The 25,490-nt window shown below is 38.6% G+C and overlaps 2 protein-coding genes across 5 annotated transcripts in view; one reads left to right on the forward strand and one right to left on the reverse strand.

Moving 5' to 3' along the window:
• Nucleotides 1–11,922, forward strand: part of trpa1a (transient receptor potential cation channel, subfamily A, member 1a) — a 12,109-nt gene extending 187 nt beyond the window's left edge. Inside the window, exons 2-28 of the mRNA XM_060873348.1 lie at nt 833–933; nt 1,009–1,159; nt 2,194–2,369; nt 3,169–3,276; nt 3,714–3,822; nt 3,899–4,044; nt 4,547–4,683; nt 5,044–5,092; nt 5,386–5,485; nt 5,569–5,669; nt 6,045–6,214; nt 6,593–6,757; nt 6,983–7,097; nt 7,692–7,858; nt 8,170–8,260; nt 8,351–8,410; nt 8,490–8,591; nt 8,684–8,754; nt 9,001–9,154; nt 9,331–9,420; nt 9,508–9,677; nt 10,400–10,529; nt 10,668–10,850; nt 10,949–11,017; nt 11,196–11,300; nt 11,379–11,485; nt 11,608–11,922. Of these exons, the coding sequence (XP_060729331.1) occupies nt 838–933; nt 1,009–1,159; nt 2,194–2,369; nt 3,169–3,276; nt 3,714–3,822; nt 3,899–4,044; nt 4,547–4,683; nt 5,044–5,092; nt 5,386–5,485; nt 5,569–5,669; nt 6,045–6,214; nt 6,593–6,757; nt 6,983–7,097; nt 7,692–7,858; nt 8,170–8,260; nt 8,351–8,410; nt 8,490–8,591; nt 8,684–8,754; nt 9,001–9,154; nt 9,331–9,420; nt 9,508–9,677; nt 10,400–10,529; nt 10,668–10,850; nt 10,949–11,017; nt 11,196–11,300; nt 11,379–11,485; nt 11,608–11,797 (3,312 nt within the window). The 5' untranslated portion in view covers nt 833–837 and the 3' untranslated portion in view covers nt 11,798–11,922. The remainder of the gene's footprint in view (nt 1–832; nt 934–1,008; nt 1,160–2,193; nt 2,370–3,168; nt 3,277–3,713; nt 3,823–3,898; nt 4,045–4,546; nt 4,684–5,043; nt 5,093–5,385; nt 5,486–5,568; nt 5,670–6,044; nt 6,215–6,592; nt 6,758–6,982; nt 7,098–7,691; nt 7,859–8,169; nt 8,261–8,350; nt 8,411–8,489; nt 8,592–8,683; nt 8,755–9,000; nt 9,155–9,330; nt 9,421–9,507; nt 9,678–10,399; nt 10,530–10,667; nt 10,851–10,948; nt 11,018–11,195; nt 11,301–11,378; nt 11,486–11,607) is intronic.
• A 126-nt stretch (nt 11,923–12,048) lies between these two features.
• dnajb6a (DnaJ heat shock protein family (Hsp40) member B6a) lies at nt 12,049–19,881 on the reverse strand. Of its 4 annotated transcripts, none has more exons than XM_060873368.1 (10): nt 19,737–19,881; nt 17,493–17,620; nt 17,092–17,201; nt 16,234–16,293; nt 15,964–16,068; nt 15,284–15,451; nt 15,034–15,193; nt 14,402–14,472; nt 12,648–12,764; nt 12,049–12,522 (listed from the first exon to the last, which is right to left on the reverse strand). In XM_060873368.1, exons 2-10 carry the CDS (start codon nt 17,555–17,557, stop codon nt 12,455–12,457), a joined length of 924 nt encoding a protein of 307 aa, XP_060729351.1. In that variant the 5' UTR covers nt 17,558–17,620; nt 19,737–19,881; the 3' UTR covers nt 12,049–12,454. The 4 variants fall into 4 exon arrangements, with proteins under 4 accessions (XP_060729351.1, XP_060729342.1, XP_060729364.1 ...); XM_060873359.1 differs by having other exon boundaries at nt 15,964–16,071; XM_060873381.1 differs by lacking the exons at nt 12,049–12,522; nt 12,648–12,764 and adding an exon at nt 13,628–14,116 and having other exon boundaries at nt 15,964–16,071.
• Nucleotides 19,882–25,490: the final 5,609 nt, after the last annotated feature.

A 25,490-nucleotide genomic window follows, 5' to 3' on the forward strand; every position in this document is an offset into this window, starting at 1 on the left:
CTAACAATTTGATTTTATTTTAATCTAGGGTTAGGGTTAAAGAATATTACTTGTTGATATTTAGACTTCATATTATTGAATAAATGTAGGATTTAGAAGTATATTTGTACAGAATTGTTTAAAAGTTTTTTAGAGAAATGTATCAGTTGGTTTTAATGCGCAGTGTTTTTATAATAAAATCATTTCCCTAATATTAATCTCTACTTTTCATCACTTAATTTATGATTTACGACAGCATTTTTTGGTAAATACAACGCTTTTTCCTCAACTTTGAAAGCTTTTTCAACTTAAAGAGAAGTGTTTTTACCATACAACTCATATTTCATCCTGTGAACAAAATGATAATTTTTTTACACTTTTACACTTTTTTTCAGCTACTGTAGTATTTAATTTACCATCGGGAAAATAGCAAAATAAAAAAATAACACATTTATGCTTTTTTTATTGTAATAGTAAAAACTGTTTATGTTTTTGTTATGTACATAATGTAAGTTGTAGAACAATTTGTATTAGATAGAAGTGCTATAATAATAATAATAATGATAATAATAATAATAATAATAATAATAATAATAATAATAATAATGATAATAATAATAATAATAATAATAATAAAATGTTTAGCAATAATTAATATGTATATTACTATGTAATATTTGATGCTAAATGCAGTCGGATGAAGACTGTTGATCACTTGTTGAATGCGATGATTGTCAGATTTATTCCTCACTCTGATCAGCACTCAGACAGAGATGATGGTTTTATTATTTCCTTCATGTGAGTCATTTTTCTCGGGTCCTGATCTGGATGTGTTTGGTGTGTTTGTGGTGAGATGCCATGGATTCCTCCAGGACTCTGCCGAAGTTCACTCATGAGTATCAGAGTCTGATGGAGATGGACAGAAACAGTGGGACGTCACTGAACGTCTTTGAGGTTTCAGATTTTATTCTTTTAAAATGTTGTCATGCTTATTTGCACCTTGCTGATTGTTATCGTGTTTTTCTACAGTGCGCTTTGAAGGGTGACGCCCCGGCGCTGGAGCGTGACGTGAGTAATCTTGGCATGAGGGACGATGGCGGTGCCTCACCGCTGCACTATGCTTCCTCTAAAGGCCACATCCGGGTCATCAACCTCATCGTACAGATTGCCGGCTCTCAGGGTCAGACAAGAACTCACTCACAGCCAATTAACAACATCTATTACAGATTCTGCTGCATTTATTAGCTGTAGTAATGTTTACTTGTGTTTGAAGAGATGAAGAATTAAATCGACTCAATTGTAGACCTTAAAATGACCCGGAATGCAGTGTGGTCTGATGCAATAATCTTTTTAACAAGCTGTTTTTAAAATCTGTTATTCAAAAGCAAATGTAATGTAATTCCAAAAATGAACATAAATCCAATAAATAAATTCCTATTTAATGTGATTATTAAAAGGATCACAAAGTTTATGGTATTTTAGTTAGCTTAGTTTTGAGCTTATAATGTACATAATTTCAGTACTTTTCACTTTAGTATGTTATTAAAAAATGTGTTAAATGATGCGTCATGATAATTTATATCAGGAAACAAAATAATAGTTTATGCAAAAAAACCTGTATAAAAACGGCTTTAAATCAAAATATAGTAACACATTTCTATTATATGTCTCGAAATAATATTTCTAGTATTAGCATAGCAGTATAATTATTCATATGAAGATGTTCTATTTACAAAAAAGGATCTACTTTGTAAAATATAAAAATAAAAATAAAAGTGTAGATTACAGACTATAAATTGTTGCAAGTATCTCCTGATGTGGAGCTGGGTGATGGATCTGACTGAGAATCTGTATGGAAATGTGTTACAGTAATTGAATGTACTGTAATGTATTCTGAACATGTGATCTCACTTCTTCACATGGACTGCTGCATGTTCCCTGTCTGGGCAACATTCTAAAAATAGAGGTTCTAACAGCATCAGGAGCATGACTGTGGAAGGATGATCTGTAGTGTGTGATGAGCTCATACATCATAAAAACATTGTTCTGGTTCTGAGAGAAAATCTACTTGCTCTCCACTTGAAACTTATATACAGATGTAAACTGGGTTGTTATTCATATAAGTGTGGAAATGAACTGTATTTTTCTTCCACACACTTCTAGAGGTGTCTGTGTGCTTCTCCATCATTGAGAACTCTATGTGTGTGTGTCTAGAGCTGGACATTGTGGATGATGATGGGAACACTCCCCTGCACTGGGCCGTTCAGCAGGATCAGCCTGGAAGCTGTTCGCATCTGCTGAGCCTCGGCGCGAATCCCAACATCCTGAACAAAACGGCGCTCTCACCACTGCACCTTGCTGTCAGCCTCAGACACAACCACATAGTGGAGGTACAACCACATACAACATCATACTTCTTATCTGTGTAAAGTTACAGCTTATGATGTGGAACATCCAGGAAAGATCACTTCCTGTCATCACTTACATTATAACAGCTACAAGCACTCATCTCCTCACCAGCCTCTCTTTATTCTCTGTCTTACATTTAATAAGCCAAAAAACATTTTTTCCCTTTTTCTTCAAAATTTCATCTTGGCTAATTCCTACCCACCAACCAGCTCCCTCCTATCACATGAAATATACCACCCAGGAGAGCGGGGCTAGCCCTGTTTTCTCTCTTCTAAATGTATGAGCTCACAGACAACCACAACTGTGTTGTGTCACTAGAGTGTCACTGTGATTGACAGCAAAAAAGTGAAAGAATTCCCTTCCAACCAGAGAGCATGGACAATTTACACTCTTGGACTCCCGGGCTTTGATTAGAGACAAGGATTAAAACTCATAATCTTCAGACAAAGATTACTCAGGAGACAAAGTGCTGACAATGGAGACGCCCTCCATAAATATTAAATAAAAATCTTCACCATCACAATCCAGAATCCAGAAGAGCTGTGGGATAAGTACAAATCTCAGATCAGAAGAATCAGATTTCAGCGCCTTGACCACAAAGCAATAAACATGATTCTCTGATTAATATCAATTTACAGAAAACTCGATTAAAGATGATTTATTTGTATAAGAAATGAAAGCTGCAGCAGGGACACTAGAGGAAAAAATATCTAAAGTTTTGGACATGAATATGAACTTCACACATGCAAAACAGATTATTTTTATTTTCCATTTTCACAGCAACTGCTAACACACAGTGAGACGGACGTGAACCTCGAGGGTGATCTGGGAAACACGCCTTTAATTCTGGCTGCTTCATTGGACAACCACGAGGCGCTTCTCATGCTGGTAACTAATAACACACTGATTCTGAACAGTTTATGGATAAATCGTTAAAAAGAGTTCAATGTTTAAACAGTGTCATACCCTCCATTATAGCAGGGTAATCAGAACAGGAAGTATTGACCTTATAAGGAAATCTGTGTGTATGATGCGTAAAGTGAGACAATATAAAGAAGTAAAATTTAAAAAAAATGTTCATTTGCTTTGCAAACATAATCCCAGAACATTCAAATACGTTATAGTTTTTATACTAATGGCATGTTCACAGAGACACGGACAGCAGGCACTCTACTGATAATAAAAAGATGCTGAAACGTGTGTAATTGTTGATATGATGACGTTTTCCTCTCATTCGTAAAATTAATAAAAGGCGTCTCCAGTGTCAGAAACTGTAATCATGCCATCAGTCAGTATTTAAAATTTGGGATAAATTCTGATCCCAGCACAAGAACGGTGCCAGACTGTGCTGCCAGAACAAGCTGGGTCTCTTCCCCATCCATGCTGCTGCCTTCGCAGGAGCCAAGAGGTCCATGGAGATTGTTCTCCAAAAAGGTCAGATATCAGATCTGTGTGTGATCTGATCGAATGTGGACATTTATAAAACCATCAAATCTTTTTCTCCATGCAGGAGAGGAGCTGGGTGTGCCCATTGAGAGACACATAAACTACGTGGACAAATCCATCTCCAGTCCTCTTCACCTGGCCGTACGAGGAGGAAACCTTGAGGTCATCAAGCTCTGTATCGCTCATGGAGCCAGAATCGACCAGCAGCAGGTAGACAAATGAAGCGCAAACATCAAACACACAAAGTCCATCATTTACATTTCATCTAGAGCTACGAGGCCAACGCAAGTCTGTCGAACTAATCAATTCCAATGAAACACAGTCATATTTTGATGGTTAGTCTCTATGGTCTCTAGGTTCTTCTTTGGTTCCAGCTCACTTAGCTTCCAGAAGAATCCTACAGGGACCTTTCTTATAGAGAATCATTCTACTGTGGCATTCTTCACAGAACCGAGAATAAGTTAGACACGACCACAAGACCATGTGGGTTTTAACACGTGATAACAGCATAAAAAAGAAAGAAACATGATCGTATCTAATATTTTTTGTTACAATCAAATGAATGTCAGAAAATTTAAACTGTTTCAAGCTTTTGAAAGGGCTAAACACACAACATTTCATTAAAATTAAATTCATTAAAATAATTTAAATTTTAGACAAGTTTGTGATCATCCGAGGTGTTTTAATGTTTTTTTCTCTCTGTGTTCCACAGTGTGATAAATCCACCGCTCTGCACTTAGCCTGCACTCAGGGAGCCACTGAAGCCGTGAAGGTGATGCTCCAGGCGTACAAGAAAGTGTGTGACATCATCAACATCACAGATGGAGCGCTCCAATCACCGCTACATAAGTATTGACACCCTGATGAATTCTGGACTCTGATTGGTGGTCAGGTGTTGATTAATTGTCTCTAATAGCAGCTCTGCACTGGTTTATATTAATGCACTCGCTCTGATACCTTATAATTTCTATAGCAAAGTTCACAGAGACTTGTACAGCACACTGATAATACACAGGATAAGACTCGCTGACATGGTTTACGTAACGTATTGGAAAGATATTAAATAAAATTATTTTTATACAATGTTTTAAAATATACTTTGTATAATTAATTTTTCTGTGGTATAAAATAAACTCTTAAGGGATGTACGTTTATGGGGGAGTAATCACTATTACCATATCACCCTCAGTCTCATTCTCTCTGATGCAGGGCAGCCATTTTCGACCACTATGAGCTGGTGGAGTATCTAATCTCACAGGTGAGAGGATCTAATGAAGTGCAGTGCCATAAATATCATACACAGCATATTATGCTCTGAACAAACAATGCAGCTAGCTAACACCCTAGCGAGCTATCAATTTAGCCCTGAGTCTACCTAGTCTACCTAAAACTGCAGCTAGTTACAGTTACAGGTTTATATAAATCCAACCTTTGATACTCAGCCTAGCTAAAAGTGCAGCTAGCTAAACACCTGCTGTTTATTCAGCTATTGAGCACTCTGTCTGTGAATGCTGCTAGTTGGCTTCTTTGCTAGATATCACTGTGTTTCAGGGAGCTGACATTGACTTTATCGACTGTAAAGGCCACTCGCCACTGCTGCTAGCAACCAACTGCGGTGCCTGGAGAAGCGTGACCCTGCTGCTGTCACAGGGTAAACTCCAGAGAACTCTTTACAAAGATTCACTGAGAGCGGTGGAGATAAATAATGCTGGATTGCTTGTGTTTTGGTGCCAGGTGCTGATCTGACGGTTAAAGACAAAACTGGATGCAACTTCTTGCATCTTGCCATCTTGCAGCCTCGAGGTCTGAAGAACCTTCCAGCCGAAATACTGCAGGTGATTTCATCACTCTGCTTTCTGACCTACATCTCAATACAATGCAGATCGAAACTTTCATCATCTCATTTTATCTGAGGTCCTTCAGCAGTTCTGCCCCCCCCCCCCCGTCTCTCTCTTTCTCTCTCTCTCTCACACACAAACACACTTTTGTAAAAGTTTGCTGATGAATCATGTTATAAAAACCCCCACAAGGTTTTACTGCCACCTACTGTTCAACTAAAGCACTGCATATGCCTAAAACACTTTACATTACTGTAGTGCTGCGTTTCAATCTACTACCCTGATCAGCTTGGGTGAACTTCATTAGATATGACCTCTTAGATGATTTATTACTTACTGTTTTGAAAATTTAATATTTTATGATTGCTGCAGCATGAGAGTGTGAGAGAGCTGCTGAATGATGAAGACTCAGAGGGCTGCACTCCTCTTCACTATGCCTGCAGGCTGGGAATCCCTGACTCGGTGAAGAACATGCTCGGCCTGGACGTCTCCCTTGACCAGAAGTCCAAGCAGAAGAAATCTGCCTTACACTTTGCAGCTGAGTAAGTGGATAAAGAGAGAAACCTCTAGAGAAACCTCCAAAAAAAGCTTAATGGACCATCATCTCCAGGTGCAAACATCTGAAGTGAACTTCTGAGTATGATGAGATGTCTACGATTGGAATCAGTGATATTAATGAAAAGAAGCAGAAATCTCCATTAGCAGAAGAATTTACCTTCATGAGTTTAATCTCTAATCTCATTTCCAAAAGCAACAACTCTTAAACAAATCTTCACAAGTAGAAACTCTGATCAGGCTTAGGAGTAGGAGAAAAGATCATCATGAGTTTAAGGAAACGTTTTGATATAATGTCTGTTCTTCATAACCAGGAGCTCTGATATTGTCATTTCCTGTAACATCGAGGTCTCTCTGATTTGCAGGTATGGAAGGATCAACACATGTCACCGGCTCCTAGAGACCATGACAGACACACGTCTGCTTAACGAGGGAGATGAGAAGGGCATGACACCGTTACACCTGGCTTCACGCGGCGGCCATGTTAAAGTGGTCGAGCTGCTCCTCAGGAAAGGTGCCCTGTTTCACAGGTACGAAGAAACACCACAAGTCATTTACCAACACACATACAATAAACACTTTGTAAGGTTGATGAGTAGAGGTTTCACAGCACCATTATAGTGAACATTATCCAGTTGTGATCATCTCCAGGTGTGAGAGCTGAGAGAAGACACATGTGGGATCTGAACTCACAACCTCCTGTTGATGAGTACAGACACTACATCAGAGAGACCTTTCTGTTTTGTTCTGTGCAGTGATTATAAAGGCTGGTCCTGTTTACATCATGCTGCGGCTGAGGGATACACGCAGACCATGGACAGCTTACTCATCTCCAACATCAAGCTCCTGGACAAAACCGATTCAGACGGCGTATGTTTCAGCCCTTTACCTGCTTCTGGACTCTGATTGGTGGTCAAGTGTTGATTAATTCTCTATACAAGCAGCACTGACTGTAGCCCAGGTCGATATTAATGCACTTGCTCTGATACCTTATCATTTCTATAGCAACAATTTCTGTAAAATGTTTGTGTATGACGTGTGGATGGAGTCTCCTGTGTCAGTGCTGTGAAACAGTCAGAGGTAAAGCTAGAACTTGTAGTTTTCCCACATCTTCAGAACAGCTGAGATTACACTTTTTTGCGGTTTCTCAGTAATATGACGAGCTGCGTGTTATTGAGAGAATAAAGAGACGCTGGTGAGGAGACGGGTTTTTATAGCTGAATAACAGAAGTGAGAACAGGATTTTCATTGTAATTGTAGCTCTGAATTTGCTGTGTTAAGACCAGAGAAATAAACACGTTGGTGTGCTGTTACAGAAAAATAATCAGCTACAGGTTGGAAACTATCTAATGAGTGAAAGACCTTTATAGAAAGACCTACAGTATAAATCAAAACATTGTATACTGGATGTAAGTGATGATAGTGGTGATAACTACTGGTGCATTGTGAAATATGTTGTAATAGAACACGGCACTGCACTTAGCTGCTAGAGCTGGACACGCTGTTGCTGTTCGCCTGCTGCTGAACCGTGGAGCGCAGATCCTGCTGAACCGCAGCGATGCCTCCTTCCTGCATGAAGCCATTCACAACGGGAGGAAAGATGTCACGAGCGCCGTGATCGACAGCAGCAGGTAGGTATTATCAATCCCATCATGCACTGGACTTACAGACCAGATCCTAATGAAATATCCGTGGCATGTGTACCTGTCTTATTGAAGGAGATGTGGCTTCTGATTCTGTCAGTCTTACTGAAGGAGACATGGCTTCTGAGTCTGTCAGTCTTATTGAAGGAGATGTGGCCTCTGAGTTATTTTGGACTGTAGCCACACCCAACAATTTAAATACTTTATTTAGCTGTTATACGACCATGACATATCCCTCTCTATGGAGCGAATGTGGTTCAGCTCAGAGTTAAAGTTCATGTGTGTGTTTACTGTCGTAGGTGTGAGGAAGCTATCAGCATGTTTAAACTGAACTCAGCTAAACACTGTGCTGTCCTGGACATGATCGAGTTTCTGCCTGAGTGCTTCAAGGTGAGCTGATGTTTAGAGCTGCAGAAATGCTTACGGATGATATCAGTTATATACGCTTTGTATACAAAAAAGTGCATTTCATTCTTCTAGCATCTCTTAGACACCTGCATTAAAGAGTCAGAGGAGGATGTGAACTCCTGCGGCTACTACGTGGGTTCATTCACAATACAATTTTAATGTGAAGATTTCTTTTGAAACCAGTAAACTCATGTGTTAATTCCTGTCTCAGCTGGAGTATAATTTCCAGTGGCTTCAGCAGCCTATACAGTACGCTGTGAAGATGGAGAATTCAGAGAATGAAGATGAATACAAACCTCTGGCTGCACTCAATGTCAGTATTTTAGTTAATAAATTTGACAGACTTCTACAATATAATAATATGTACTTTATATAAAGTCTTCCATTTTCCCTCATTATTTTCAGGCCATGGTGGAGTTTAATCGTGTCGACTTGCTGACTCATCCAGTGTGCAAAAAATATCTGGAAATGAAATGGTGAGTATTGCAATATTGTGTTTACACCAAGGAGCTGCAGAGTTCTGGACTCTGATTGGTCAGGTGCTGTTAGCAGCTCTGACAGTAGGGCAGGTTTACAGTATATTAATGCACTCGCTATCTTTTCATAGTAACGCCTCACTTACTTGGGAGGGGGTGGGCGTGTACATTAAATAGGTGACAAAATGGAAGGAGTCTCCAGTGTCAATTCTCTGTAACAATCAAAGTGGCTTTTCCCTCCCTCAGGAGTGCCTATGGGATGAAAGCTCACTTGCTGAATATGATCATATACACACTGGGAGTTTTCCCGCTGACTTACCTGATCGTCAATCTGCGGCCCAACATGAGCGTGGAGAAAAACGTGACGACTGTCAACATGGTCACTAAGACCCTTGACCAGGTGCATCCTCTTTAAGAAAACAACAATCTTAGTAAATTCAAACCTATTTGATTTAATTATAGAAGCTTCCTGCATATTTAAACAGGAAGAAATAGAGACCACGTTCCATTGGTTAACCACAAAATACGCCAAATATCTCTTTCTCAAATATCTTTTTTTTTTTTTTTTTTTTACAGCAGTGTTATTTCATCACAACCTGCATGTTTCTGGTCCTCACCATGAATTTATACGCAGTCGGCAAAGAAGTAGTGCAGATGTGTCAGCAGGTACGATGAGGAACTGGATGTTGTGATGTATAAGCAAATCACTCAGATGCAGCAGAACAGCTGAATGATATATTTTCTTGGCTCCAGAGGTTAAAGTACCTGCAGGACATGTCGAACGTGTTAGACTGGGCAGCGACCATCTGCTCTCTGCTCTTTGTCACTCCTCTTCTGCTGAATGTGAAGAAGACATGGCACTGGCAGGCTGGAGCTCTGGCGTCTCTCATCTCCTGGGTCAACCTGCTTCTCTACCTGCAGCGGTACATCAACATGCTCATGCCTTCACACTTTACTGTCTCGACCCTTAAACATGTTCTGAGCAGTTTTTCTGTAATCATTGTTTAATTTTTGACTTTTATCTAGCATTTAGGTTAGTTTGTTTATATAGCTGTTTATATAGTTTATTAGTGTGACTTCAGTAGCTACAGCAGATTAGTTACAGCAGTTTCCATATTTGGTAGTGTTTTATGGTAGATAAATTACAGTAGATTGCTAATTTCTTAGCATATTTCTCAGTAATTACAGCAGTTTGACTGTTTCATAGTGTAATTCCAGCAGGTGCATTACAGTATAATCTGTTATGATAGATTTAGCATATCATTCAGTACACCTTTACTAGGTAATTTGCCTACTTGTGTGTTCTGCCAGTTTATTTATTTCTATGTATTTGTGGTAGGCGTGTGCATTCTGGCAAGTTTGTGCTTCTTCTGTAGTTATGGTATTTGCCTGATTATTAATAGATAATTACCTGGATTTTTAGAAGTGCTGCTCCAGGAGCTACAGCAATTTAAGGTTGAGAAGTTTTGATGTCATGAGCCTTATCATTATTGTGTGTGTTTGTGTGTGTGGTGTTGGGTTTCGATATGCAGTTTGTATTTCTACCCAACACTAAACTTCTCACCGTTCACTGTAACTCATTACACTGATTTAATAATATTATACAGCCCGAGTGGCCGACATCACTTCTTCTCTCTGTGAGCAGGTTTCAGAGGTTTGGGATATACGTGGTGATGTTTCGTGAGATCTGCAGGACACTGCTGAGCATCATTGTGATATTCGTCTATCTGATCCTGGCTTTCGCTCTGGCCTTCTATGCTCTGATGATCAAACAGGTGACTGAATATAATCCCAAGATCATTTTGCCAAGATCAGTGCATGAGTATGTAGATTACCAGAAACAAGTATACATGCATATAATGACAAGGAAATTAATAGGACATAATTTATCACGTTCCACCATTGTCTTCCAGAAACATTTTGGCCGTGTGTTTCTCTCTTTAATGCAAACATTCGCCATGATGGCAGGAGAGATCAACTACCAGGACAACTTCCTGAAACCCTACATGGCCCAACAACTTCCCTTCCCCATACTGACGTACTTGATCTTCGCTTGGTTCGTCCTGCTTGTGCCAATTCTGCTCATGAACCTGCTAGTGAGCTTTAAACACACACTTCCTTCAGGTCTCTCCCTAGTGATCGGTGGAATATCTTGCATGTGACACATTTCTGAGTGCTGTGTGGTTTATTGTAGATCGGTTTGGCTGTCGGAGACATTGCAGAGGTGAAGAACAACGCCTGTTTGAAACAGATAGGAATGCAGGTGAGTGCTGTGACCTTCCTTAAGATTTCATGTCCTTACAGGCCACACCTCCATCTTCATTGCTTGGACTGATATGAAGCAAGGCCACACCTCCATTTAAATTATCTTATAGAGGCCACGCCTCCTTTATTGTGATTGACAGACACAAAAATAACATTTCATCATCAATAACGTGTAGATTGAACTTCACACTAATCTGGAGGAGCGTCTGCCTCACTGGTTCATGAAGAGAGTCGACCAAATCTCCGTTAAGGATTTTCCTAACAAGTGCTACAAAGGCAAGGTAACGCAAACACGAACACACTCGTGATGAATGTTTATTCCTACAGAACTGTTCGACAAGCATGTTTCTGTGTATCAGAGGTGGTTCATCTGTGGACATGAAGTGAACAAAGTGAGAGCAAGACTCTGTTCCAGCACACGTCAAAGCACACAGCTGGAGAGAGAGCTCACAAAACAGAAACACAGGTAACACACCTACACATGTAACAAAGACACACACACAGGTCTCAGAAACACCTAACTTTTTATTAGTCAGAATTATAGTAGGATTTTTTATGGTGTAGACTTCTGTGTGTGTGTCTGTTCAGACTGAAGGACCTCACCGAGTCCATGGATAAGCAACTCAACCTACTGAAGCTAATTGTGCAGAAGATGGAGATCAACTCTGAGGCAGAGGAACATGACGGGCCCCGAGTTGTGCATGACTTCACGCACAAGCTCAGTGCCAAGAGCAAGTGGGGACCGCTACTGCGTGCCGTTACAGCCAAGAGGAAGTGACATCACTACTTGGGAAATGCAGACTCTGGATTATAAAGCTTGCAGAGTTTCCCGAAAGGGCTTGTGCTGTCGTGCTGATCCTCTACAACACATTAAATATATACCACATCTAAGGATCCTGAGAGGAAAAACTTCAGTACAGAGCAGTGATTATTTTCCTCACCTTCTTCCTGCTGGTTATTAAAGTGACAGCAGATTGAAAACTCAGGCTGTCAGAAAACATAAACTAAAAAAAGAAAGACTGCTCAGGATCCATGTGTTTAAAATGAATTCATTAGTTGTATCATATTTTGGGAAACAGAACCAACTAAAGTTTATTAGAATACATCACAGCAGGGTGCAAAAATAAACACTAACTACAGTAATGCATGGAATGAGCATTAAAAAACAAACAAGCAAATAAAAACAAAAACAATCCAAAACACAAAACAATCGGCTCTAATTCACACTACATTATCTATTTTGGTAATTATTTATTATTCACCTTTACTGTAAAGTAGACTGAACAACATCACAGCACAAAAAAATCTGTTATGAAGATTTAGATCAAAAAGTTGAAAATAATAAACCATTGAATCCTGCCGCCGTGACGTCGACTCCACGCTCTCACCCTCACTCTCGCCTGACACAGGTGTCTTCACTGATTTTGGAAACATTTCATGACTCTTTGGACTTTTTTGTTTCACCCTTCATCATTGGTCTTTTCCTTTTTATTCCATTTTGCTCTGGAGACAAAAAAAAAAGAATCTAAGGATTTAAAAATAAAAAAAAAAAAAAAAAAAAAAAAAAAAAAAAAGAAAAAACAAATAGAACAACAACAGTAAAATCAAACAAAGTAAATTAGTCTGACCTTTGGTTGGTTGTTGCACTCTCTGGGTGAAGGGAGAGTGGGCGGAGGTGGAGGAGGTGTCAGGAAGTGACCTGTTCTGTTTACGCTCCTCCCCTAGACCCAACTCAAGTGCCTGCCCTAAAGAAAGGGGGTGGGGCATGAAATGAAGGGCAGAGCGTGCATGAAGGGGGAAAAATCTGTATAGGATTGTTGTTTTTTTTGTTTCGTTTTGCTTTTGTATTTTTTAACCCCTAAGCAAACATTAAAAATGCAAGAAAAAAAAAAGCATGTTAGCAAACACACCCAGCGTGAAGGTTAGTCTTTATAAGGACATAAAACCTGCACACTAATTTGTATCGGATCAAGTGATTAAATGTCAACGAGTACGAGTTTAATAAACTGATATGACGTGTTAAAAAATGTGTTGGCTGAAATGTTCACGTTACACAAATGTTCATTTCTCTGAACCAATGAAAGCATCATAGACACAGCAGAATGATATCATAAACACAGGGATGTTTGTGTAGATTTTATAATTCTTTAAAGAGATTTTACAAAATGCAATGCTGTTATGTTCATGTGAAATTAATTAGGGGGGAAAAATAATCACTGGTTTGTTGAATAAGACGGTTAAAGGTTCACTGGGAATTTAGGAGTTGATTCTTTTTGGTGAGCCGAGTCAAATGATCTGACTCACTGAAAAGAGATGTTTATGATGTTTCATAACGCTAAGGTTTTCTGTTTGTTTTTTTTTTTTTTTTTGTGCTGCAGCCAAAAATCACAGAATGCTTAGAAGAAAATGAATGTTTGTTGCTGGAGTGACTGATGAACCAAAGACACGAGTTTAAAATAATATTTAAATAAACACTTGTATAAAAATCAGCTTTGAACTCTGCTGTAAGATTCTTTGTTATGTGTTAGTGGCATGCAGTGCGTGCACGTGGACACACACACACACAACACACACACCCCCCCCACACACACAGCCAGAAGCTGCCGCATCCTCAAAAAAGGATAGAACTCACATTTATTGATTTTTTAAATTTGCGTACAAAGATTCCACAAAAATCATTTAGGTTCATATCACTTACACCTGGAGACTATCAGCTCGTTTCCATGACAACAATAAGACTAAGAACATTATTGGCTGGTGTACAGGTACTAATGAAAACAACACTCATTTCAACAAAACAAAACTTAACCAGAATAATCTTACTACTACTAAGAAGAAGACTGCATATTAATACAGTTGGTCTAACAATCTACCAGCGTTTACATGAAGATGGGAACATGAGACGAGCTTATTTTAACAGGGTTCTAAAGAAAAATTAAGATTATTTACTCAACTTAGATCAAAAATGCAAATTCATGCCTGTTTAATGCACAATGCTTTTCTCGCTCTCGTCTTTTGCTTATTGTTGTTTTATATTTTTAGCTTAAAAGCAGTACACAGACGGCAATGTGCATTCAAGCCACACAGCAAAGTGCTTCTGGAGTTAAGAGGAAAATAAAAACAAAAATGTAACTTTACACCATGGTCCCTAAAATGAATAGCACCCCAGCACCCAATACTGACATTCTGCTTCATAAATATGTTTACAAAGAAAATTAATACTAATAATACTACTACTACTACTGATAAGCTTACAATAACGGTATAGTGGTCATCTAATGATGATAAGATGAGGAAAATAAAGTACATACATTTGAGTCCTAATTTTGCTAAGTACCGAGGTGTGTTTACTTGTGTTCCAGTCGCAGCAGCTGTTCCTTACCATTTATAGTTAGAGACTTTAACTGTCCGTCTTCCTCCACTTCCACTCGTTCTTGTCCGTTCTCGATGATCCTACATCCAAACACAGAGCTTTCATTGAGAAGACCTTTAAAAATCACAACACTGAAGTGTGAGCAATATAATGTAAACTGTATAGTACTGCCGGAGAATCAATAAGTATATCTCAGTGTTTATAAGCCAGTGTTAAACTGGTGTTTAAAATCACTGTGCAGAAACCTTCACTAACAGTAAATAAACACTACAATGCCATATAATAATTTTACAACTCAGTTGTCTAATGTCCAATTGCTGACATTTTCTTTGTTGATGCCCAAAGTGTTGAACAAAAGCACAAAAAACCCAAAAAGTAATAAAATCTCTTTCAGCACTTCATGACTTTTAAGATGTGAGATTTGGCACTTCACTGAAAGCCTGTTTAATCTGTCCAGTAATTATATACATGTTAAATGTTCACTGGTTTTAATGTGCGTATTAAAGCATTAGAAAAAAACAAACAAACAATGAATTTAGAAATGATGAAGAATGTGAATGATCTGAAACATTCCAAGATAAAATGCTGTTACAGCCCTACTAGAGGTTTATGTGATTTATCTTGCTGTCCAGATGTCGTACCTTTTTGTGGTGATTTTTCTGCCGTTGACGATTTTGGTGGATGTGGACACGGAGCGGACATTTCCCATCCCGCTGCCCCCTCCACCCCCAAACGAGGTGGAAGAGAAGGACGTGAATCCGCCTCCACCCATCTGTGCCATCTGACCAAAAGAGCTGAAACCTAAAACACGCACACACAGAGTGATTGAAAGTGTATCAAATCGTTTCCTGTTTTATCTAGACACATCAGCTGATCTCAGATCTGTCTGACCTGTATCAAACGAAGTAAACGTTGGCGCGAAAGATGGAAAACCGCCAAACCCTCCGAAACCTCCAAACCCGCTAGAGAAGAACGAGCCACCTGTTCGGCTCCTGCTCATCCCGCGCTGATGCTGCCGTCGACCACCACCGAAGAAATCATCTCTAAACGGATCGTTTCCTACAGCAGAACCACAGAACAACAAAGCTCAGGAATCCGTCCATTACTGATTCTTAATACATGTGAAGTTCAACAACATACATAAAGCAAAGTAAATCAGGAAAACAATATACATTAAATACAATGTATGTGTGTGTCTGTGTGTGTGTGATGTTAAATTAAAATAATCAGTGATGAAGCAGTTACTGTCATCACCCAATGTTGGACTGTTTTCCTGTACCACAAGTGTTATTCCCCTTACACCACAGCAGTGTGCCAAGATTACATTTTTAATATATTAAACAGTGTCATCCTTCTTAATCTGATAAGAGCGAGCGCAATAATATGAAATTAATCAAGAGCTTCCGACCAATCAGTGCACAGAACTCCGCAGCTGTGTGGTGTGGCTTAATACAAACAGTTAAAAAGAAATAAAAATCCAAATGGATTAAACTACAATGTTAAATTTTTGCTAAAGTAAAATTTTTAGCTGTTTTTGATACATTTTTAGAAATAAATAGCTAAGTTCTCACCAAAGAAATCAGCAAAAGGGTCACGACCTCCGAAGAAATCCCTGAAGACGTCTTCTGGATTACGGAATGTGAAACTTTCGAAGGGGTCGCCGTTATGGTAGCGTCCTGCTATAACACAGAGTGAGAACCAGATTAGCAACAGATTTGGTCTTAGTGACCGCTCTGCGTTCGAATCCCACGACGGACAGAAGATCACCTATACTTCATTTTTAGCTACTCAAAAATGAATTGTTCTGAACGAATATATATCATATAATACACAGTGTTTACCTCCTCCGCCTGCTGACAGGCCTTCTTTACCGTACTGATCATAAACACTCCGCTTGTTGGCTGCAGCAAGACAGAAAAACAAAGACATCGAGTTAAAACCGGGGAATAAACTATAATTATGAACTGCTGAGGAATCTGAAAGCTCTTAGTAAAATTTGAGTCAATTTGAATCTAATCTTTACTCATTAATATTAAATTTGATTTTGCTTTCTAATATTTAATCATATATCACTGGGAGTTACATTCAGACAAGCCATGTTTATAAGTTAATAGTGGACGTGTTTAGTCTTTTTCTCCTTGATCCTGACACATTGTGCTAGAGTAGTTCAACAATAACATTTGACAACTTTCCTCGTCAATCTCCCTCTGCTAAACTAGCGCTGTGTCTCAAACCAAATATTTGTGTAATATTCGAGAGCGTTACTGAGCACTAACATTTCTAGATTTTCTAGTTTACAAACAATCTGGAATGTAACGTCAGAGATTTCTGCCTGAGACACAGCTCATGACAACAATCACGATGACAAGGGAAAGTTTTATAGAATCACAGAGTTCGCCAGTGCTCGTTATGTCTGGGACAGACTACTAGCTTAGCTTGGGAGATGAAGAAGAAGATAATGATAGGGCGGAAAAAAACATTCAGAGAAAACTAAACAAGTGTGACTTTAAGACTCTCCAGTAAATTTATGGCTTAAAACACACAACAATTAGACATAACATTTAATTTAACACAGTTATTAATTTAAAAATCTCAAAAATGTTCAAGTATGATGGATTTTGTTGTTTACAAACTCATCTCACTGTTGTATAATTTTTGTATAATACACAGCAGAAAGAGTCAGTTAGAACAAAGCATACCATCTGACAGGACTTCATATGCCTCAGAGATCTCCTTAAACTTCCTCTCTGCCTCGTCCTTGTTGTCTGGGTTTTTATCTGGATGCCACTTCAATGCAAGCTTTCTGTACCTGTGCAACAAATGCAGCCATATGAGCTCATATCACAGTTATTACACTGTTATAACAGGATTAAAGATTAGAGCTAAGGCATAGCCGTAAACATGAAAACAAAATGAATGAGAAACATATAATGCTAATCATAATACAGGCTGTATATCAACATGTGACCACAACACATTCTTAGAACTAAATCATCTGTATCTAGTCACATTCTAACCAAGAAAAATCTCACTTTTTTATTTAAATATGCATCTCATTTGCAAATGGATGCAGAAAGAATCGGTGAGATCAGACACTTACGCTTTCTTAATGTCATCTGGACTCGCGTCTTTCGACACTCCTAATATCTGGTAGTACTCCAACATGACTTCACACACACGCACGCACACACACACGCACACACACTGCTGCTCAGGTCGGACTACAACCTGAAACATGAACATGAAAATAATAAGAAATTAAATCACAGCAGGTTAAACACAGCTCTGAGACAATGTACACGCAGGAAAGTGAAAGAAAAGACTGAATCCGACACTGTCCTGTGTGCGAGTTTGTGTGTATATGTTAAAATGTGTGTATATATATATATATATGTTATGGTGTGCACGATATGTGTAACATATAATGCCTCCAGTATTCAGACTCCTCTGATCCAGAATTCACACTCCACTGCAGCCATCTTCTAATAAAATCAAGGTCATTTTTGTGTTTGCGTGCACACACACGCACGTTAACGCTTGCACGCACACTCTCACATGCTATTTGGAGAGTTTTTTTATGGACTTGGTGTTGGGGGTGTCGAGATCTGGATTTGCTTTTAATAATCATCCATCTCAGCCAGTAAAACACACAGCATCACATCATGTAATAAACGTTTGGGTTTAAAAACAGCCCCAAAAAAACAGCATGTTACACCCAAACATACAACATCTTAACTATGAAAAACCTCTTAAACATATGGCCTTTGTGCATTTCTGATCGCACGTCACATTCTCTCACTCCACCCAGCCCACATATCTTTTTATTTAAAGTCACGAACATGAAATGTGAAAATGAAAGTGTAACCGCCTCAACTCACCTCATCACAACAGCTGACTAAAGCCCTGTTCTGACGCTATTAGTTCTCAACATGGAGGTGTGACAGAATTATTCCTCTGGTATTTTACTCTGAAATGTTGTCAGAGACTTTTCACAGAAACATTACGCTGGGAATATAAACCCCATCTGAACTGACATGTGGAGAAAGACTGGGTTCTGTTCCTGTGGGGGGAAAAGAGATCCTGTGATTTTACTCTGGAAAGTGCCCCAGAAGCGCTCGCTCTTTCTATTTTTAATCGTGTCGTTGAAAATTTTATTATAAAATGCAGAACAATTAAATCTAGGTGTGGTTTTAAAGGCTGTGTCAGAAAACAACACTTGAGGGGTTTTAGGGAAATTATTGTGTTCCTAATAAAGGTGCTGATCATCTAGCTGAGGTTACGCCCACTTTAACAAACACTGACATTTCTCATGCTCATGTCTACAACTGAGCAGCAGAAGGTTAAGGACCTTCCTCAAGGGCCCATCAGCTGGTGGTCCTGGGATTTAGATCAGATCAATTAAATGTGTTAAGTACTAAGATTTAAAATCATTTTATAAAGACACACGTCGAGCAGCTCACTGGAAACTGACACTCATCTCTTTGTGTCAGGGTTTTTTTTGCTGGTAAAATGTAGTCACTTGTCTCATGTATAACCTGTTCGTACAAATATTATTGTATAAACAGATAAAAAGTGTGCAGTGTGAAGGTTGTGAACACACCGTGTGTAGTGAGAACACGAGACATGGCTGGATTACCACAGTCTCTCGTCTCTACTCGGTTTTCCGGAATAATTTTCTAGAATATTCTAGACTTTTCCAAAACATGTTTTTATTTGAGGGTAAAGCCATAATAATAATAATAATAATAAGGCAGGTTATTAACCACTGACAACGACACGAAACCGCGGTGTATCGCGCTGTGTTTACAGGATTCAGAAGAATAATAATGGAATCTCCCGTCTGAGGTAATTAGCATAACAAGCTAACGAAAACACAGGGACCTCGATTTACCGATTCGTTTCTATAACGACGACGTCTGGGACACATTCGTGCTTTTTATTTCATTTTTTAGAAACATTCATTAAAAAAAAGAACGGAGCAGAGTTTTTGTACGCGATGGTTCACAACCCGAAATATAGAGAAGCTGCCATTGTATCTAACGTATGGCGAACTATTCTTTATTCCAACTGTATTCCGGAAGCCCCGCCCCTCTTCTATGATTGGCTAATTCCTCTTGAACTGACGGCATAGCCAATCAGAGTTTGAAGTACTACCCAATCGAAGGGGAAGACGCGGAAATTGCCAGAAAACAAGTAGGAAAGGAATAACTCCTGACTGATAGAAAAAAGGGCAGTTTATTAAATGTTTAGCAAAGGGTAGCTCGGGTGTGTAAGACACCTTGACGGAAAAAAAAACAAATCATGACTACCAAGGTAACATCCGCACACGTTAATAAGCACCTACCTGTTTGTTTTGTCAGCGGCAGGTGGTTTAATTCTTCACCACTGCTACACGGAACAGTCCTTAAACAGCGTTTCTTTCAGTGATAAACACAACAGCTCGGTTTTGCGCATTCACCGGAAATGTTGCTGATAACCTGCAGCCGTGTGACGTCACATCCGGTCTCAGGATCGACACTGAAAGTCTTTTGTGTGCAGAAATAATCGTTTTAATTCGATTTTAATTTCAACTTTACGTCTTTGGAACTTTTATATTTTCCATTTTATATGAAATTTGTATTTTAAAATAAATAAATAACGTTTTATAATTGTAATAGAAAGGTATTTTTTATTGATTTAGACCTAAACATGTAAGAGAGGTGGAACAAAAATAAATGGAATATAATTATTACTTATAAATATATTAATCATTAATATATAATTACTTAAATAGTGGGCTGTGGAAATTTTGTCCTGCTTTTTAATTAAAAAAATATATATATATTTTCAAATCCAGATTATATATATAGATTACTTTTTTTTGCTTTTTATTTTATTTTATTTTATTTATTTATTTTATTTTTAACCAACATAAACATGAACCTTTATTTAAAATTATGAAAACATTTGGTCATCCTAATTAAGATACACTTCATGAACAAAAACATTTTGGGGCATCCCACAAAATTCTCCTGCAGTCTGTTACGTCGGCATCCTGTAGTCAGACTAAAAGGTAGTTTAATAGAACGAGAAACATGGAAAGGGAATGACATCAACAATTAAGCACAGATGAACACAAGCAGAAAAATGGCACAGTACGTATAACTACTTTTAATTGACTGCAAACAAAATACACACTGCCATGGTCCCAGATTACATAGTGACGGAAGATCTTTGGGACAACGATGCATCCACAGCCTGAATTCGATCACTTAAAAAAGTCACAAGCAAGCATTTTGCTTTTCAAACATTTGTGCATTTGATTTATCGTTTTATTGAGTAAGGGGGCACGGTGGCTTAGTGGTTAGCACGTTTGCCTCACACCTCCAGGGTTGGGGGTTCGATTCCCGCCTCCGCCTTGTGTGTGTGGAGTTTGCATGTTCTCCCCGTGCCTCGGGGGTTTCCTCTGGTTACTCCAGTTTCCTCCCCCAGTCCAAAGACATGCATGGTAGGTTGATTGGCATCTCTGGAAAATTGTCCTTAGTGTGTGATTGCGTGAGTGAATGAGAGTGTGTGTGCCCTGTAATGGGTTGGCACTCTGTCCTGGGTGTATCCTGCCTTGATGCCCAATGACACCTGAGATAGTTCGGATAAGCGGTAGAAGATGAATGAATGAATTTTACTGAGTATATGTTCATTGCAGTGTGTATTATCAAAATTGATTTTGCTGTATTTATTTTATTACTTACCTTTTATACACAATATGGAGAAAGGTATATGAACCCCTGTCCACCCTACAAATATGTGCATCTTCACCAAAATGTCACCAGAAAGTCAGAATTTCTCTTCACTATAATTAAGATCCCCAAACCCTGTTCCAGCATGATAATGTCTCCATGAAGACATGGTGCGGAGGTTAAGGTTGGAGTAGAAGTACTCTAGTGTCCTGCACAGAGCCCTGACTCTGAATCAACCCCACTGAAACCTTTGGGATGAACTGGAGTCTCTTCAGCATCCCAACATCAGTGTCTGATCTCAATAATGCTCTTGTAGCTGAATAAACACAAATCCAAACAACCACAATCCAACATCTAATAGAAAACCTTCACAGCAGAGAAGAATGGAGCTGATTATAACAGCAAAGAGAAGGGGAATAAATCTGGAGTGATATGTTCAACAAGTACATATGAGTGTGAGGGTCAGGGGTATATAAACTTATATATAAACTCAAATATAGTAGAATCTATTCTTAAGGTTCAATGTTAGTGAGGAGCAATAAACAAAATTTTCTTTTAATTCGGGTCCTGTGGGGATGTTTCACTATGTTTTGAGTCGTCTTTGATGTCCATCCTCATTCTGAGGTTTTTGCTGAATTTCAGGTCTGTATCGAAGATCAGCTATCTTTGTTTGGTACACGAGTGAACATCACCTTCAACTCCTTTACCTTCAACTCCAGACACCAGTGATTTATCGAATATCATTTTATACAGAACATTTAGAAGCTGAAGATAAGCTGAGACATGAGGCTTCAGCCTGCTGTTTGAGCGTTTGTAGATGTCTGAGTCATGACAGGAGAGACAGTGTAGAGGAAGCAGGTGCTTCTTTACTTCTCCAACCTTCATGTGGCTCTTGTTATGCTGGATTGTACATCTGTCTCTCACCGTCTGCACCCACAGATTAGACACCTGGAACATCGCAAGCTCCTGTGATTACATACAGATCATCAGGAAGAAGTTCTTCCTCCTGTGAGAACATCAAACGGAGGAGAATATGGACAGGATTTATTTATACTGCAGGCTGTTAAAGCTGACTTTATGCATCCAGATTTGGAGAGAACAATGAAGAGTTTTAGGTTTTCTGTTGCTGTAACTATTCATGACTAGATCTGTTTACTCTGTCCTGCTGTTAGAATGGACTTTATAGTACATGCAAAACCATGTTGGATTAATCGTAGCTTTACTTTGTGCTCAGTTTGTTTAGACGTGTGTGTGTGGTTGTGAGTTTACAGATATGACTGATTAGATACTCATTTAGGATTTCCTATCTGAAAGAAGAGATTATTTCAAAATTAAAAAAAGATTTCATTCTGTAATATGATTCTGTCAGAGAAAATTCATCGCCACTTTGATTTTAAACTCGAATGTTTTTACATGAGATCCAGTCCCAAAACAGAGGACTGGATTGAATGTTTTCACATGAGATCCAGTCCCAAAACAGAGAACTAAGCCTAATCACACTGCAGTCTTAGATTAAATTAACTTAGAAATGTTGCCATGTTTAGACACACAGATGTTCTTGAGAGAAATAAAAGACATCAGAAGGATCTCTGTGCTTCACTTTTAGTATCTTTACAGGAAGCTGCTGAATAAAGTACATGGTGTAAACCTCAGAGGTTTATTGGTTTGCGACTCAAGTTTAATTCCAGATTCCAGACTGGTGAGTCCCACACACAAAGACACACACACACACACACACACACACACACACACACACACACACACACACACACACACACACTCACACACTATGAAGTTTTGAGGTCCTCAGTTTGAGGACTGAACTCACACCCTTCTCCTCACGAACACAGAGCTTTCACCTACCAGTGTGTTTAAAGCTGAGACTCAGAAAGCATTAATCTGAGTTCCTCTCAAGCCTTTTATAGTCACATCACATCTCCTCAGGGCTTAAATCTATTTTTATCACCAGATATTAAATAACAGCTCAGGAGAAGGCACAATCAACATCAGAACAATCAATCCAGACATGCTTGCCTTTTCTTAGCTAAAAGACATGCTTGCACTTTTATTAGCTAAAAATCATCTCTTAATCTCTATGATGTGAATTTGAATTTCTAGGTCTTGTAAAGACATCTTGAGATGTTTATTTCTGCATGTATAGTTAAAAAAATGTGTTGTTATTATTATATACTACTTCTTCTTCTCCTTGTTATTATTATTATTATTATTATTATTATTATTATTATTATTATTATTATTATTATTATTATTATTATCAAATGTAATGCAGTATAAATGTGAGAAAAATCCAGACATGATCTTTTCAGGCCTTAATTTAAATGTCGTATGCTCACTATATATAAACACAAGAGAGTGGGATTATAATTCATTATAAACATCAACAGTAATTGTACCCCTTTTTTCTTCTTCTACTATTTGCTTTAACATTTCTGATAATAAAGAGTAGGTGATGTGATGTCATGTGATTGCGGTCAGCACCTCGGCTCCCCAGCAGGGGGCTTCACAGGACTCTGGAACCAGAATGGACCCTAAACACTGGTCTCGTAAACTAATGAAGCCGGTGTGAACAAATCTTTCACTCCATGATGATATCACACGCATAAAGAGAAAAGTTCAGAGACTTAAACGACTGGGTGATGATGGAATTGATGATATCAGAAGCACGTATGAGATGTTCCTGTGTTTAGGATAAACACAGCTCAGGGTTGAAGTTCTCTTGATCTGAGTTCTCTCGTTTGTGGTCATCAGTGCATCTTCACTAAACATCTCAGTGTTTATCTTCAGATCAGTGTAAGATTCTTTCATGAATCTGTCATTCTGAAGCTATTGGTACAATTACGGTGCAGTGCAAACAGCGCCTGCTCTTTTCTGTCAATCAATTGAAGAACACACATACACACACACACACACACACACACACACACACACACACACACACACACACACACACACACACACACACACTTTGCTACATGATGTCTCTTTTGTCATAGCACTTTGTCTTTTTTCAGGACAGAGAGATGGACTCATTAGTCAAATAGCAAGATCCTGCAAGAATGTAGCTTTCACATGTCACTGCATGTTCAAATCCTTCACAGAGTTCTCAAAGAGAACCGACACTTCACATTGAACAAAAATACAAATTTAGATCATTTTAAAAATGACTTACAGTTTTCTCTAATCTTTCTTGCAGTGGTTAGTAATAGACTCCATATCTGAACATCAGTGTAACAGCAGTTAGACTTCATAAATGTTTTTTATGGCAATAAGAAAATGTTCTGTTCTTTTCTGTTAAGAATCATTTACTGAAAGGTTCTTCAATTAACCAAAAATGGTTCTTCTATGGGATCACTGTGAGAACCCCTTTTTGGGTCTTCCTGGCACCTTTTTTTTAAATAGTATACTAAGACTCATCACTCAAGTTCATGGACTTATCACTGAAGTTAAAAAAAACTCAACACTTCCTGACATAAAGTGTGACATTTTCTTGATTCACTTTGGTTCTCCTTGAGTTTCTGGATTTTTCGAAGACAAAAAAGATTTTCCTAGAACCTGCACCACAATGAAGTTAGGAGACCAAACATCGCAGCAAAGATCTACAACAGATCAAAACCCTGCTAAGAGAACATGAACCCTTTTTTAATATCATGGTCCCATACAGAAGCCTTTGTTCTCAGACTGTACTGAGATAGAACTGTTAAACTCCTTACAGTTTGAGCTTGTAGCACACACATCTTCAGTCTTTGCACACACTTAGAAAAACAGGGTCTTTAAGGACTCAGGGACTTCAGCCTTGTTCCAAAATCAAGTTCTGCATGGAACCCTTTCAGATAAACACTGAGCTCATCCCTTCATCTCATGGTAATAATACTTACAGATGAAAGGTCAGCAGTGTGTGTGTGTGTGTGTGTGTGTGTGAACATGTCAAGATTCTCTGGGAAACACATACATTAACATTATTAACAGAGTTTCTTCTATTATTAAAGTCACACAAAACACCAAAAAGCATCATAAACACTGTGCACTGTAGACATCAGTATTTCATTTCTTTCTTTAAAATGACTTGCTACTGATCTTTCTCTCTCTTTATCTTTCTGTCTGACTCTCTCTTCCATTCTGTCTGTCTGTCTGTCTGTCTGTCTCTCTCTGAGCTGAAGCACTTAGTGATATGGAAGTAGCAGGCATTTTAGTGACAGCTTTAATTAAACTGTATTGTGAAGAAGCCGAGCGTTTGGCAGGAACTCCACGCTGCACTCGCTTCTCGCTCACTCACACACGGTGACGTAATCCTGACTGCAGACCGTATTACTGCGAGAACTTTCTCAAACACTGGGGTTTGTTCAGCTTCAGGGAAAACATTT

Source organism: Tachysurus vachellii, chromosome 1 (genome assembly GCF_030014155.1).
Source record: "Tachysurus vachellii isolate PV-2020 chromosome 1, HZAU_Pvac_v1, whole genome shotgun sequence".
Classification (NCBI taxonomy): Eukaryota; Metazoa; Chordata; class Actinopteri; order Siluriformes; family Bagridae; genus Tachysurus; species Tachysurus vachellii.

Bases quoted from the DNA above. Each gene is read 5' to 3' on its own strand.
- dnajb6a (XM_060873359.1), bottom strand. From the start codon at position 17,557: ATGTTGGAGTACTACCAGATATTAGGAGTGTCGAAAGACGCGAGTCCA. The intron at 17,202-17,492 runs GTAAGTGTCTGA...TTTGTTGCACAG, and splicing joins CCAGATGACATTAAGAAAGC to GTACAGAAAGCTTGCATTGA. The intron at 15,194-15,283 runs GTCAGACAGATC...TGCGTGTTTTAG, and splicing joins GTTTACTTCGTTTGATACAG to GTTTCAGCTCTTTTGGTCAG.